The sequence below is a fragment of the Pundamilia nyererei genome, unplaced genomic scaffold (assembly GCF_000239375.1).
Source record: "Pundamilia nyererei isolate P.nyererei 1_Seehausen unplaced genomic scaffold, PunNye1.0 scaffold00009, whole genome shotgun sequence".
In the NCBI taxonomy this organism is placed as follows: Eukaryota; Metazoa; Chordata; class Actinopteri; order Cichliformes; family Cichlidae; genus Pundamilia; species Pundamilia nyererei.
In genome coordinates this window covers 5,904,635-5,921,506 of record NW_005187410.1, presented here as the reverse complement: position 1 = coordinate 5,921,506, position 16,872 = coordinate 5,904,635, and the positions used below count along the sequence as shown (strand labels likewise).

Here is a 16,872-nt window from a genome sequence, read left to right as displayed (position 1 = left end):
GCTCACTTTGGCCTTTTTGCTGACTGACCACTCATTTTATTCATTATTTATTTTCCAGTACGACAGTAACATTCTGGCACCCGCTGTTGCACCGCAGGAAAAAAAATTGTCCTTCTTGCACACCACTTCATTCAAAACGCCCATTAGTCATTGCTTGCCATCAGGCGATAAGGTGGATATAATTCAGGAAGGAAGCAACTTGTTTTTGATTTAACTGAGGCTACCCTTTAACGGAGCTGCACCGACAATACAATACACTCTCACACTTTACATCCTCTATTTCTCACAACGTCAAGGTCATGAAACGGAAAGGCTCTTCAATAATGTGCAGCAGAGCACAATGTTTTGCAGTTGTCAAAGCAATGTGAATGCGCTACAATGTACAACTCATCACTTATTTATGAATAGAAGTTGGAACACTGGAAAGATTTTAAATTCCACTATCCCTTTCATCAACTGTCTACGGCAGCATACTTCTTGATGATATAATGCAAGCAAGGACAGAATTCATTAGCCAGCAGCGGTGGGTGTAACGTTTTCAAGTGTGTGTTTATTAGTGTGCTGCTCTGTCTCTGTAATTACCCCCCTTGCACATCTCAATACCTGATCCCTCAGTGTTAAAGATAATATAATTAATCATTACGCAATTGTTAGTGCATCACTTTAAATGTGTCTATTAGGGTTACTGGGGTATAATTACATGCTAAAATATGAATTTCCATCAAGCAGAAGATTGTTTCCTTATGCTTAAAAGCATGCGGACAAGTTTAATTTCCTCTCAAAGGTTGCATGTTCATTAATCTGTGGTAGACCACTAAAGAATAATATACCTGTGCATTGCATGAGACAGATAACCGTGATGCTTTTGTGATGTTGTAATTCTATCCTCATGCAAACACAAGTTGAAGTCCAAACAGCTCATCCATTGAAGCCGAGAACAGAGAAAAGGGTTTTATATCACAGACATGTAGGATTAAACTTTCAGGGTTCTATGTTTGCTTCAGTTCATGATGTTGCAACATTTCATCATCACTATGTAGCATTTCCCCCTTCTATTTATGACAGCATTAATATTTACAGTCACAGTGATTATCGCTAGTTGTACATCCCCCTCTCTGCCTCTGTGTCCTCTGTAATCCCTTTCCTTTTGTCTCTTGTTTTGTTTCCCTGCACTGCTTTTTCTCTCTCTCTATGTGAGTCATAGCCATGGCACTCCCTTCAACTTTCCCTATTACTGTTAGTGGGGGAACTGTGCCCTGAGGTCTTCCTGCCAAAAACCTTTTTAAATGTTTTTTTTTTTTCAAATAATATTTAAAACTTTTCACTTTTTAAATTATATTCTCTACCAGTTTTTAGAATGGTATCTTTTACACAGCAATTGTGCAGCATTCTTAACTAACTTATAAAAATTAAAATTAAAAATTCTAATATACTAATCTACTACACTACTGACAGGACATTTTTAGGCAGCTCCCAATGATAATAATGATGCTGCCATTCATATAGTGGATTGCATTTATATATATATTAATAAAACAAGCATGGTTAATAAATTGCTCTTAGCATCAGGGGTTTTATGCCATAAATACTTTTTAAGAACATAAATAATAGCATATGCTGCTAGCAAACATGTTCAATCCATTACATCTCTGCAAACATTAATTCAACTGAATACATATTGCAATGTTTCTTTCAAAAGCAATCAAATTACTTGGATGGCTCATTGTAGTTTCTAAGAATAATTCAGGAGAATAATTGCAGATTCAATTTAATGGGTTGGTTTGTCAGTGGACCCTTTAGTTAGCAAGCCTGAGGCAAAGGCCCCATCATGTGTCCCAGAATTTCCCAAAGCAAGTTAAAGAACTATTTGCAGCAAAGCAGATGAGAAACATGCACGGAATGATTTCTGCTTCTTAACCACACAGAGGCAGTGCACCAAAACATCAAGCAAATAAAGTAAACATTTTACAGTACACACAGTGGAAAAACTAGACTGCCACACACCTGGACCAAAAGCAAAGTGGCAAGAAAGCTGCCTTTACAAGCACTTCGCAACAGTGGGAAGGAAAAACTGCCTTTTAACAGAAAGAACTCAGGCTCAGAGAGGTGCAGCCTTCTGTTGTGACTCCTTAGGGACAAAGACAAATAATACTAAAATGCATTATCATTGCAACAGTTACTACAGTCATTTTTAAGTGTGCTAAGATGAACTTTAAAAATACTTTTAAAAAAAGAGTCAAACCTTCCAAGTGTTCTTGGCAGAAAACACTGACAGAAAACTTCTCCCATGTATCTTGATTCTCATTAACTCATCACCGGCAGTATATCTAACTCAGCGTTTCAGTCACTCTCTGCTTCTTCCTGGCTAAGTGATAGAAACTGCAGGTCTTTCTGCTTGTCTTGATTCATTTTCTTCTGTTCTTTTTTTTTTCTTTTTACATTTGAACAATTCTGTTAGATTACTCCACCACCTCACCTGCCAGTCCAGCCAAGCTTCTCCACATAGTGACAGCTTCTGTCCTCTTCCCAAGTCTCAGTTCTTCTGCTCCTCTTCCTTCCTTGTCATGGTGACTCCTGCCACCACCATCAGCCCTGTGAGCTCTGCCAGTCCCGTTTCATCTTCAACTCAGCCACCTTAAATATACTGGGTCCAGAAATTGTCACTGACTTCAACACACATGACATAAATGGAGTTCAAGTTTGTCAAAAAGATAAATGGCACACAAGCTTTTGGGTGTCAGCATTCATTATATTTTGGCGACAAAGTGCCTTCAGTATTTCAGCATTTATTTAAAACTGTAAATTGTAAAATGTATACCTCTTCAGTCAAAGTGCCCAAATGGGACACCAAAAATGTCACATTTAGAAGCAGTAATGGTGATAAATGCACTGGCTAGTTAAACAGATGGCATGTGAATGGTATATGATTCCTTCACATCCTTTATCTGAATCCTTTACGTGGCAACTTTGAACCAACTCACAACAACAGAGTGAGCCCTGGAAACAACAAGATTTTCAAAATGAGAGCATTGCTGCAAAGTTCAAGAGTTTCAACTTGAATGTGTATGATACCGTAGTGATGAGTAGTATTTGGAAGGACATTTTGCACATAAATAATTAATTGGTAATTTCATTGACTTTTGAACATCTCTCAAGGACTTTGATACTTAAAACCTGCAAGTGATCTTTATCCTTGTGTATAAGCTGTTGGTGCACTGAGCTTTTGCTTAATGCACCCAAAGTAAGGGTGTCATTGATTCGTGCCAAAATTGCAACTCCTGTTCTGTTTGTTGCAGCCGTTTCTCTTCTCACCTTCACCCATCCTGCACGATAAGCAGCCTGAATCCTGATATGTGTCAGGCTGAAGTTTCAGTGCTGTGACTCAGCTTTTGTTGAAAGTTTTTAGGCCCTGTTAATTGAAAGAGAATAAGTGAACCCATATACGGTAACCACGTAAAAAAAAATACATCAGTCTTTTAATTCAATGTGAAGCTTATAAGCTCTTGGATTTGTAGATATTGCTTAAGGCTTTATGATTTCATTGTTCAAAAGCAACAAATGAAAATGTCTTTTACCTTGTGGCAGTTAAAGAACTCACAAAATCTGGTGTTCCAAACGAATATTTTTTTAATTGACTCAGTTGGCTTTAATGCTTTTTTTGTTCATTATTCACACGGCAGTTATCTATGTTTTATATTAACAATAAAAATAAAAGGCTACATGTAATATAAAAGATGTCACACCAATAGATAATTATAACCAGTCTCCAGTTCCCCTCAGGTCAAAGGAAATTTTTTGGATCTCTCAGCTCACTGACTGCTCTCCTCACCCTTGGTTCCTGCAGCAACAGTCATCTGTGCACTACCTGCTTCGTGCCAAAAGGCAGACAGGCATACTTGGTAACAAGCTGCTGAATATATGATGACTTAGGAGCATGTGTGGTTCCAAGACTATTTTTATTTCTAGAGGAACTTGAACAAACCATGAGCTGCATGCTTTTTTGATAAAAAAGACACTGGCTTTTGTCACATCATTCACAAAATATAGGCTATGTCTATCACTTTGTTGTAATCATTTGTGTGTGGGTAGCCAATTTTACACCCATAAAGTGGCAATCTTCATCAGTGTTTACATAAATGGTATTAAAATGGGGATTTGAAATCGCTTTATTAACAAAAAAAAAAAAAAAAAGTTTCAGGGCCGTTGCAGTGCAGTAAACTAAAACTGACCTTGAAATTCTTTGTGACGTGCCAGCCAGAATTTGCATGATTACGAAGTTTTATAATGCCATGACCCCTTTGCAAATGCCATGGTGCGACTGTATTACAGTGACTCTGCTGTACAGTTCCACTGACTTTGTGAGCATGCATCAATCCTGCTTTGCGCTGTAATGATCTGTGTGACCAAGTGATGAGTGTAGAGGGACAGCGTTGTGCTTATGCAACTCTGTTTGCGCAAGTGTCATCTTGAACTTATCTTTCACAGGGAGGAAGACAAATAATATTAATTAGCATTGAAACAAAGAACCATTTTCCCCCAGTACCTTATGCTTTTACAAGCTTGCTAAAAATAGTCCCTGCTGTATGATCAAGGAGATTTTAATTGCAACAGCATATGCTTTAATTACAGGAGTTTTTCATTTGCAAATGTTTATTCCCGATGAACTTTTGAACTGAATAACCAAGCTGCATATTATCATTCTTTTGATTCTCTTGTTCAACTGTTTCCTTGTAAAGGCCCTTCTAGTCATGATGGATCTTTTCTTGGGCTACTTGCAATCTTTTTCTTTGGAAAGGAACAACTAACTGCTACCACCATACATGAGAAACTGACCTAATAGAAATCGTAGCATCCCAGAGCTTTGTCATGTCAAAGGCTGAAACAAAATAGTATCACCTCTTGTTTAGTGATTATTTTTCTCTGTCCATGTGAAACTAAAGCAGAGATGGGAAATATACATTTTACCAGAGGGCCATACTGACATAGCTAAAGTAAAATTAGAGTCACACATTGTGTAACAGAGCATAACATGGAATATAGCTACAATGACGATATAAAACAATGTTGAACAACATAAAAACCATCCATCTATATCAGCAATTAAATTAGGCTACATCTTGTCAGTTCTCTGACTGCTACACAGGTGGATGAGAAAAACAGTGGAGTGGATTTGAGTATAGCCTCATTCATTAGCCTCAGGATTTCTTATCATAATCAGGCTTCTTATAGATTTTTTGGAGGGTTGTTTTGCTTCAGTTTTAGAATATTCCTGGGGACGATTTAAGATGGTCCGTGGGCCAGTGCTGGCTCGTGCAATTGCATGGATTAAAGCTTGTATAGCCCATGAAAAACATTCTCTTTATTTTCTTAGGGATAAAAACGAAATAAATAAATAAAAATAAAGAGAAAATAAAGAAAATTACACCACACATCAAACAAAATTCACCGTGTTCTTCAGGCGAAAACATTTATCTCCTAATAAATGTGGAGCCAAGCAGCAAACCCTCACCTCGTTCACTTTTTTTTAAGGTCTATCAATAGCAGCTGAGACGAGGGGGGAATGCAAACACTCCCTATCAGCCGTGTTCCTGAAGCAGTTGGTTAAGCGCAGTCTATGTGTTTGGAATCTTAAAGGCAAGGAGCCACACGTGCTATTGAACACTGAAGAGGTCAGAAAGGAAGTGACAGTGAGAGAGAGTGATACAGAAACACTTAAGACACAGGCAGTATTTAGTCCTTTCAAAACTGTGATGGGGATCATTTGACATAACGCCGCAGGGGAAATCATTTGCATATATCTGGTTAATCCACACCTATTCCCCTCACTTGACAATGTCAAGGAGCCAATTCAAGACTCGAGTCTATGAAATAGATTTCTCCCTTGGCTAGTAACTGTAAGGTAATTCATCAATTTTTAAAGAATATGTGACACTAGGATTTGTCTGTTTATACTGAAAGGTAAATTAAGGAATTATAGCAGACAGAGAGTACTATGCCTATGTTGAGATAAGTTAAGAAATGTTGATGGAGCTTAGGCTACTTTCAGACTGCAATGGATTAGGTTGAGAAAAGGAAAAGAATTGAAATGCAAATAAGACGGGATTACTGAGAGAGCATTCACTCTACCAGAGCCTCCTCGATTAACTGCTGAAATACTGGTTGCATTTGAAAAGTGTCTAAGCCTAATGATTATTCTCTCTTTACTTACTTTTGTTTATAGCAGGGTAATGACTCAATAAATATCTTGTTATTGGTGAGATATGAAGAAAGAAATAGAAGAATTTTTATCACTTTGCTTTGACTGTTACTCAGAATTCATTGTGCATAATCATCCAATCTAAGATGATAATAATTGTACTTTTTCCACACAATCTATTAAACTGTGTCTCTGTGGCAGAGAGCGCCTATTTCTGAAACACGTTTGCACTGGTTAGGGTTAACCTGAAAACATTATTTTCGTTATCTCCTTAGATGGATAAAGGATTTATTTGACTATCCAATGAGTTACGTTTGAATCCAGAGAAAATGGTGCTAAATGAGAAACTGAATCATATCAACTTCAAAAGCATGCTTCCTGCAACCCCAGAACTGTGAAATTTGTAGCTGCGGGCATGGCACTGACTTGAAAGTCCCAAAATGTGAATTCTCTTTATAGTTTTTTCAGATCTGTGAAGAAAAGGGAAGGTATTTATTGACTCCTCTCTACCTTATGACAGAACAGCAACTCCCTTTGAATGTGCTTCTTTTATCTTTGATGGGTGTGTAGATTGGGTATATTGTTATAAGCAATATGTGCTGTTGATCGAATGTAAATACATTTTCCTTGTGTGTTATTTTAACTTTAAAATTGTGTTTCCAGTGATCTTATGACATGCACACATTGTATTTTAATTATTTATTTAATGTGAGTGTCTTGCAAATATTCAAATGCTCAAAAATATCAAGCTGCCATGGAAATATTGCACGATTGCTATTCTGTCAGAATGTGATGTTTCCTAAGGGAAGAATGCTCTCTGCTGGCAAGTTTCAGGCATAGCACAATGCTCTCCCTCCATTCATTCACTTCTAATTCCCCCTGCAGGAGGCAGTGGCATAAGAGTGGCCTGCTGCGTCCTCCAGCTCCTCCTGGGACATCATCAAGTGCTCCCACACATGCAGACAGATGTAGAGTTGATTGAATTTGTCTTTTATAGTGCTCATTTCCGCCCCTGTCACCCCATATCACTCTTCTCTCCCCAGCAAGTGACTTAAAGGATGTGACAGAATGAGAGAGAAAGGAATTAGGGCACTTGCTTGTGGCCTGAGCTTCACTTCAGGTTTATTCTGTTTTCCCCCTTAATTCCTGAAGCGGAAAAATTCAGATAATCACACACTTCAATTTTAAATCTGCTCAGTGCATCTGGGAATTTTTACTGTTAAAATATTTCAACCAGCTGTGGGGTTTTTTGCCTTTCTTTTTGGCACTGTCCAACAATGAGTCCTTGAAGCTGCTTTTTGTTTAGGGCAGCTGGCAAGATTAAAGCACCAACAACATCTTCAGGGAGCCACAAAGAAAAGGAAAGATAGAACGGGAAGGAACAAACATTTTAAGAATGGTCAGCACACCTGCAGTCTCACCACACAAGGGCTCATTTCAGCTTTTTTTTATCATGTTCCTAGACACTGATATGTAAGCAAAAACGGGATGATTTCCGGCGTTGCACTGATTTCCATGCATGTCAATAGATTGCAGGAATCAACTTGCAAATTCGTACAACATATATCCAATATGAAAATACTCACAATTTATTCATGTTTTATTAATAATTTTTAACCGTGAAAAGTGATGCATACAGTGTTTTTCCATGAGTGGGATTTAGGAAATTGCATTGAAATGCCATACTGTCAGTAGCAAACACACTCTTGAGTTACAAGCAAAGAAAACAGGAATGTAAAAACTCTGCAATAAAAAAATCTGTTCAGCAAGCAACTCTGTACTACTGCTACACCACTTTGTGTTTACAGCTACAAGGCAAGAAAAGGTGTCACAGAAAATAGTTCTAACAATTTCTTTCATCCTTAAAAAAAAACATAATAACAAACATGACCTGCGGAGCAAAACCATTTTAGGATAGCTCGGAGGAGTCAAAAGTAGCTGAATTTGAGAACATGAGTTCTATTAGGAATAATTTCCCAGGTTTAGTGGCTATGTGACTAGTTTATGACTTGTAGACTCAAACTTATTTATTAGGTAAAACTGGCTGAAAATTCTGAGCAGTGCCAGATTTACATTAATTCTTCATATTAATGGGCAAATGCTTAAGAATGGTGTATCCTACTACTCTAAAATGTCGTTTTTAAGCCAATCAGGAAGGTGGTTGCACAAATCGTGGCTTAAAAGCAAGTGAATATAGTTGATTTCATAGTTGACTGAGCAGCTAAAGGCTATATATTTTGACTTACTCATCTTTTACATAACTGCACTTAATGTTCTATCCATACAGGTTAATTTCATTCAAGGTCTTCACTCACTTTCAAAAAAATAAAGTGTATTTTATTGACAGTTTAGGTCCATCATCATTTAATGATGCCAGTTTGTCTTGTTAATCTTTTGAACTTTGTTTAAATTTTACTTTAAAGTTGTTTTTTTAAAGTTGAACTACAACATTATAGAAAATGATATCCAACATGAGGCGTTCTTTTAAAAAAAACTCACCAAAGATGCAAAAGATAATTACATCGCCCACATGATGAATGAATCATAGCTGAATTTCCTACTGTCATGTTTTTATTTCCACTTAATTTACACTGTAAATGTTTCTAGCATTTGTTTTTGTATGTATTTCTCCTGTTGTGTATTTATTCTTGTTGGCTTTAAATGGGACCTAAAATTCTGTTTGACCTCATGTGAACGGATGTGTTGAAATGACAATAAAAACCCTTGAATCCTTGAACACTTTTTAATTCACTGTCACAATGGTCTTGAATAAACAAGCTGCTTGCATGAGCAAAACAGCTTTGCTAAGGAAATGAAAGAAGACCCAGATCCATGTTTGAATTTGAAAAAACATGTTAGACATAAAATGCTGTTATTTTTGGTTTTCATTTGCTAAAAGGTTGTGGCATCCCATTTTAATCCTGTCTTTATTAAGTTATATAACAAGTTTTGGCTTTCCAGGTGTCGTAATACAGATTCCTAAACAAGCATCGCCTTTAATTCTGTATTCACAGTGACATATTTAATGTGCAAACTGGGTAGGTTCACACTTGAGACAGAAGAACTGACCTCTGAAAAGACTATCATCATTGATTTGAATCAGGAAAAGCGTAACATTTAAGTAAACACACAAGAACATACAAATGTTAAATGTATTTTATACTACAGCCAGGCATTGAAAAGCTGATGCTTTAGTTTTCATGTCAAGTTTTTACAGTCTTGAAATGTAAATGTAAAAATATATTTTTACAAAAATCTCAACAAAAAAAACATCTTTGCAATACAAAACATCTTTTATTCTGCAATGTGCAGATATTTTGCACACTGTAAAGATTTTCCAGAAGCCTGATGGTTATATAGTTTGCAACGGACTCCACATTTTCTCCACTTCACTGTGTCTCTTAGAGGTCTGAGAATCATTATAGATTGTCGTAGAGTTTGCAGTGCAGATATGCCAGCTTCTCGGCTCTGCTTTTCCTCAGCAATGGAAACCACTCTTGATAACTAAGCTCTACAACCCTATAGCCTGCTATCTTTAACTGCCTTCTCTTCATGGCATGAAGTCCCAGGAGCTGCTGTGACTGGGAGCAGAAGTGGTTCCTGTTCGAGACCTGTACGGCAATTTTGACTATCTCATTGGAGTCCTTGCGAGAAGACCCAAGGTGACTGGGTTTGGTCAGAGTTTCTATAATATCAGTGGTCAAGTCTAGCACTGTGTCAAAGAGTCTCCCACTTTCATCGGGCCGTAATCTTTGAAGAGATGTAGTCTTCACTTTAGGTGATTGAGCCAAAGGCGCTTTTGTGTTGTTGTTTTTATTTATCAACTGTGCTAAAAGTTCATCAGTTATTGTAACTCCTACATTTAATTTCCCCCAACTCTGATTAGAAGGAAATGTGGATGAGCTTTGTTCTAGAGATGCTTGGTTCACAGGTACAGGCTGCCCAGTGGAGTTGAGGTGCACTTCCAGGTCAATGGAGCGAGTATGGGGAAGGATCATTCTTTTACATACAAACTCCTCTCCACCAAGCAGATCTTTCAGAGCAGATTCTGCTTCCTGAACCTCAGGTTTCTGGCACACATCTGACTGAGCAAACGTCCAAAGCATTTCTGTAACCTCATCTCGAAGTTCATTGCTCAGTCGAGGGCCAGTCCACTGAGGCAACTCCAAAGCTACAACTCCATCTAAAGTGAACAAATCCTTCTTCAGCTCAAGCTGTGTGCATTTCAGTGATAAGTTGATAAAATCAGGGCTCAAGGCTAATGCAATTAGGTCCTCTGGGAACTGTGAGACAAAGGCCAAGCCTAAAAGACCAGTGAGCAGATGCTCTGGGTATCGTTGAAATTCAGCTTTCCTTTGCCTCAGGGATTCTGTAAGACTTGGATAGAAGCTTGGACTCCGTGATGGGAGAAACCCTAATGTGCCATAAGCCCACAAGAGTTTGCATGAGTCTTTACTTCTGCAGTGTGGCACTAGCAAGGGTACTCTGTCAGCGACAGCAGTAAGGATACTGTCATTACTGTAATGAAGAGCAGAACAGGTCAGTGCCACGTGCATTAGCCCCTTGACACCCATTCTGTGGGCACGCTTAGGAACTTCCTCTGCCATGGCCTCCAGCCATGCCCTGTGATATAAATAACTGAAACGCAAGTACTTCAACACATTCACCATGGCAAAGTCGCTCATCTCCTTCACAAAAGAGAGTGCCTTATCGACAATGCGAGTCACTGCACTCTCAGATATTGAAGTTTGGGATTTAAAGAGTCCTAAGCATATAACACCAACCTCCTCAGGTCGCAATTGTAGCAAATGATGCATGAGAAGCTGCTCCAGAGGACGGATCAAGTCTTTTGGACACTGCCTACCCTCTCCCAATATATACAACAGTTGGACCAGCTCGGGCACGCCCAATTGTCCCAGATGCAGACGAACAGAGTCATAGAGGTGCAGTAGGAACTGAGGTGCCTGCTTCCCTATACAGCGCCACAAATCAGCAGCTAAAATCAACTGATGCAAAGTCATCTGACTGGACCGGCGACTCAGCTCAGTCTCGTACAGTTTGAGTACAGTGTGGGCAGAGGGCATGCCCAGCCACACAAACGACTGCAGCACCTCCAGCAGCTGAAGTTGAGTAAAGTGGCGAAGGTGTTCCACGGAATATCGGAGGAGCATGATGAAGCGCTGGTCACTCCTCACTAACGGCATCTTGTCTGGGTGCAATCGACTGAGCTCCATAAGAAACTGAGACACATCAGATGCTTTCATGCTGCCCTTTAAAACAGCCACTTTTTGGAGCAGCTGCATTGCCTCCTCCCATTTGAGTGGGTGAGGTCTTTGGTTAAGGTCTAGGCTCATTGAGGCATACTCTGGTCTGCATTTGTGGAAGGCACGCGTCTCTACTTTAACATCTGGTAGTACAGGCTTTCTCTGGTAAGAGGACGCTGAGGGGATCTCCGGTTCAGAGCTTTTATTGAAAGCCAAGTCCAGAAGAGTGTTCTTTGAGCTGGAGAGGTGTCGTGAGCAACTCACACTGTAGTGATTGCTCCGTTGCCAGAAAGAAGGTGCGAGAGTGGGTAGACACTGCTCATCTTCATCGTTGTCTGTTTGGCTATGGGAGGCTGCAGAGTTCAATGCAGAGTGATGATATGAAGAAGGGCTGTAACGGAGCCTGTAACCTTCTAAACATACTTCATTGTGCTGCGACAAGATTCTCTTTTCCTCCAGATCATCAGCTTCATCCTCTGGTTTGATATACGCATGCTGAGCCCTGGCAAAGCCTTTTCTCAGGCCTGGGAGGTGGCGTAGCCTGGGCATCCAGCGACACACCACACAGGTAGCCATGGGTGTACCACACTAGAAAACATAGCAAAATACAGCAAAACAAAAGTCATGTGCCAAGTCAAGTAATGTGCCAAGCAAAAACATATCTTACAAATGAATAAATTATACATTGTTTGTATTAAAACCACAATTAAAAAGATATACATTCATACAGATGAGCTTCCTTGTTAGTTTTTAAAGGTTGAAACTTTAGACACAAATATAAAGCTGCTTGTCAATCGTGACATACACTATTTTTTTGTTATGGTGGCTATAATAATGCACTTTGTAGCTCTTTCCGAGACTGACTACAATACATGATATTTCTCTCTTAAAATTACAGTTTAAACTAAACGATAAACCTAAATTATTTAGAGATTTACATGTTCAAGTAGTCTGTCCATCTGTAAACCAACAGAGGTCAGACACGTTTTAGAATGAGACAGCAGGAAACACGATGCTAATTTAAACTACACTAAACTAAAAGTGCACAAATCTGTATGTATTTTAACCAGATCTTTGAACTGACCTTTTACGATCCAAAAGCAACACGTGCAACGGTGAGAAACCTCAAGAAATCATGGCAGGAACACACAGCATTAGTCTGCTAGAACGACTCTTCTGACAGACCTACGGCAACCCCACCGGAACTCGTGAATTTGATTTTCAAAATAAAATAAACTTTACATTATCAGCTACATTGTTATACGCATACATATTCTAAAACAAATTAATACATCAATTTGAAATATAGAGCACTGTATTAGCACGCCGCATTTTAATTTAATCCTTAGATTTAATAATAATTGCCTGTAAAAGTACCGTGTCTGACTGTATGATATTATTATGGCAGGTTGATCTAACTTCCGTGGAGAGCAGCGTGTGACCTATGGCAGCTGGGTAGGTTCAAAACTACTCATTCAACGAGCCGCAATGAGAACACATCAGCAATAACACAAGTTGTGTTAACTGAAACTAATTAATAATAATTATTACATTTGATCAAAACAAAAAAAACACCCTACCTGACCTAAGATGTTCGCATACCATAAAAACCATTCATGTTTAAATCTTATTTTACATCAGTACCCAGTAGTACATAAATAAATGTGATTCTGGAACTAAGAAACAATATAGATATACAACAATTTTTGTGATAATTACTTTTATATTTTATGTTGATTCAATGGTTACAGTACTGTGCAAAGGTCTTGAGCTACCTTGTTTTTTAATTCGTTGCTAGGAAATGGGAAAGAGCTTGAAAGTCAGTATTTGGTAAGACTAACTTTATGCGTCAACATAACTTGGACTATTTTTTTTTCTTATTTGTTAATTACATAACTTTCATGTACTGTTCATCTGCTCTAACATTTTTAAGGCCTGCCACTTCTTCTTTTGTGTTCCAAGCTCTTTGGGAGTCAACTTGTTAGTGCAAAAATACTATTTTATATTTTATGTTTTTATATGGCAGATATTATTTATAGATTTTTTTCATATTTATAATTCAACAAAAAAAAATGGGAACACATTCTGTGTTTTTTGACAGGCTTCTAGTAAAGAAGATGCAGAAAAACAATTTAAAAGTTCTTTGCTAAGTTGTCTGTTTTTTGTAGATACAAAACTGCTTCAGCCTTAGAGTTTGGTAACTTTTTTTTTATGTTGGAACGATTCAGGACGGAACTGAAAATGAATAAAAACATCCAATGTCCAAAGAAAAATTTTAGCATATCTTCAGAAAACCTGGCATTTAATTCATTGGAAGCAAAATATTAAGAAAAAAGGGGTAACTCTTTTTCGTATTGTTGTGTGAGAAGCTGAGCTATCAAACTAGGTTATACTGTAAAACATGTTTTATTTTTAAAATCTATCAATTTTTTTCTTTTCTTTTTCCCTTTCTGTTCATTTAGGTATGACCCACGTTAATTATTATTGTCCTGTTTAGATGTTCCATATTTTATTCAAGTGTGTTTATTCTAATATTTCTACACATAATAATTTCTTAATTCCAAAATGTACTGCCCAAGTCTAAAACAAGTTGTATATCAGAAGATATGTAAGGGCCCAGACACTTGCTGCCATTTGAAGTCTTTAAGTTTTTTCACTCTATAGATCCTGTCTTGCTCCTCCTTACTGTTGTTTCAAATTTTTATTCTTTTATTAATAAATTTGTTAATTTATTTTAAAACAGCAAACAATTCATGTTCAGTTAACTTGAATTGTTTGCGTTTTACAGATAATGAAAATGACCAATCTAATCAATTTGATTTAAAAAAACAAAAACATATGGTTTAATAGAAAAATATCTGGTTTTGATGTTTTTCTTTCTCTTAAATGCAACACAACTTGTTTCTGTGAAAGATTCATTCCTAACACTAAAACTGTCTAAGATTCAGTTTAATTATAAAATTGTGGTGAGTAAATTCTAAGTGTTTTAGTTTAGTTTTATCACACTTAGGCAAGCTCACTGTCACATTTTTACCACATGAGATTCTACATATTCTCTTCAAACACCTCGATTTTAAACAACAGTTGTTGCTATTGTTAGTTTTTGAAGATTTCCACTATATGCTGTATCCATTCTATGCCTGCAAAAAAACACTGTTAGCAAAATAAAAGATTGATTTGTAATGTTGCCACCCCCATGTTTTTGTTTGCTTGTTTGTTTTTTGAATCCTCAAAGTGAATTTTAGGAAATGTTAAATATGTCACAGAAATAACAGTTGAAGTGAGACTTCTTTGAAATAGTTATTGTATCTATTTTATTTGTTGTTGTTTTTTTCATTAAAGTGCAACATCATAATCGTTCATATGTTTTCAATGCAATGCTTTCTGTCACTGAAATTAACATTTGCATTTCTCTTCTGTTTGAGCAGAAAGGGCAACTTCAAAATCTGTGCCTCCATTGTGTTACTTCACACATGAATGAATCCAGTGGTTAGAGGTGAACTACACTGACCTATGTGCAAGACAATTCTCTCATTTCTGCTGGGAACACTTCTTATGTCCTTTGAGAAGGTATAGCCCCAGCAAAAGACACTGAGCCATGTAGGTGGCCTTTGGATTCCCTTTGTAAAACTTGTTGCTGACATTAATGAATATTTTTATGTTACTAAATGTTGCAGTTCAATTGTATACAGAAGCATGGTGGTATAGTCTTTCATTAAACTAAAGATAAAAATCTATTATAATATTTTTTTAATTTATCTAATATTGTAAATAATGGCAAATAAAAACAAAACAAAAAAAACCTAAAACATAGAAAGTCGAAAAATTGTATCATCATTATTATTCGTTTAATTTCTAAGGTTCTGTTTTGGTTACACTGCGTCAAATTCTGGTCAGCTACAAATCTGAAAAGCCATCCCAGAAAATTCCCCAAATAATACGTTTTATGTAGTAAACAGATTTAGCACACAGACGTATACTATCATCCAGTTTAAACAAATAGAATACATTTATTTTTCGAATTATTTTAAGAATGTATTAAATTTCATAAAACATTTTTATTCCACGTGTAAACATCACCAAAATCAACTTAGAGAGCCTTAAGGCGTCCCGTCCAGTGATTATAATGGGAGGCAATTTGATATATTTTCCCCTATTGAAACGGCTTATCTATGTGACCACCTTTGTATGTATAGCTACAATATATGAATTAAGTGAGGAAACTTCAGAGTCCCACTTGGAGAGGAAGTAGAGGATTTATGCTAATGAAGGAGTTGAGGCTCCGCTACGCTGGCTGGGAACCGCCCTTCATTCACCACATGGTTAAAAGGAGAGTCTACTCGCGCCACTTTCGCAATCTTACTACGATTCCCAAAATCCTAGCAAATCATAATAGTAGCACATGGTTGTGCACTTTTTGGAGGGGGTTACACGTCTTAGCCGATGTTTAATCTGTGAAGTCTGTGTTCTTTTTTTAAAATTTTGCAGATGTCCAAGAAACTGGGTAAACGGTAAGTCTGAACAAGTGAGTGAAGATGGTGGATTTTTTTAGTGTCTTATGAGGCGCGTGTTGTTGGCAAGAAACCTGTTGTTAGCCTTTTTTTGGGAGATGCGGTAAACGTCGGGAAAGTGAAATTCGCTGGGTTGACTTCGGTACGTGTGTGCGCTCTAACGTATATGCGAGGAGGGGAGAAGAAAGCGTTTTAATGGTCAAGTTTCCGCATTTTTAAAAACAAATGTTGTAGGAGCGCATGGCAACCTCTCCTCCATGGCAGGAGAATGAGGGAGATTTGAAATGCATGTGTTGCCGCTGCTGTTGCACCTCTTGTCGGTACCTCGGGGAAGTGGTCCACACTCGTAAAACGATAAAATTAAATAACCGCTACAAATTTTGGCAAAAGCCCCAAGTTGTAGACTCACGTGCCCGCGCTGTCAGCCGTCTGTTTGTAGAATTTTTAAGTTTTCAGTCATTTCGGGTTGCGGTGGTGTACATTTAAAAGTGCCTCCAGAACAAAGCAGCAGCAGCACATGGGGTTCTAGCAGGCCGCGCGCCTTTGCTATCCCGCGAGCTGCCGAGTTAGCAGCTAACGCTAATATGCCAACAAAAACATTGTGATTTTATAATAACATAATTGTCACTAGCTGCGCGGGCTCTCTTATGTTTATTCAAATGCCGCTGTCGGCGTTTACAAGCACCTGGGAGCACGTGTACTGATCTCTAATTAGCATGTGTGAGTTAGCCATACTGAAACAACTAAGTTGGCTAAGACAAGGGGCAATACAATGCTTAGAAGTGGACGGGGAGTGGAAGCTAATATCCAAACATTACCAGCATACTTCATGAGATTACTAGGGTATTGGATTAAGTGTTGTCTTTAAGGAATACTGATAGGTGAACAAACTTTAATTGGA

At 37.8% G+C, this 16,872-nt stretch overlaps 1 protein-coding gene across 2 annotated transcripts; it reads right to left on the bottom strand.

Annotated features, from left to right (window-relative positions):
• Window positions 1-9,336: 9,336 nt before the first annotated feature.
• fastkd5 (FAST kinase domains 5) lies at window positions 9,337-16,582 on the bottom strand. Of its 2 annotated transcripts, XM_005723559.1 has the most exons (3): window positions 16,381-16,581; window positions 12,545-12,645; window positions 9,337-12,048 (listed from the first exon to the last, which is right to left on the bottom strand). In XM_005723559.1, the coding sequence occupies exon 3, from the start codon at window positions 12,034-12,036 to the stop codon at window positions 9,616-9,618; it is 2,421 nt and encodes an 806-aa protein (XP_005723616.1). In that variant the 5' UTR covers window positions 12,037-12,048; window positions 12,545-12,645; window positions 16,381-16,581; the 3' UTR covers window positions 9,337-9,615. The 2 variants fall into 2 exon arrangements, with proteins under 2 accessions (XP_005723616.1, XP_005723617.1); XM_005723560.1 differs by lacking the exon at window positions 12,545-12,645 and having other exon boundaries at window positions 16,381-16,582.
• Between the last annotated feature and the right edge of the window lie 290 nt (window positions 16,583-16,872).

What these genes read in the sequence shown, in the direction of transcription:
- fastkd5 (XM_005723560.1), bottom strand. Translation starts at nt 12,036, where the DNA reads ATGGCTACCTGTGTGGTGTGTCGCTGGATGCCCAGGCTACGCCACCTC.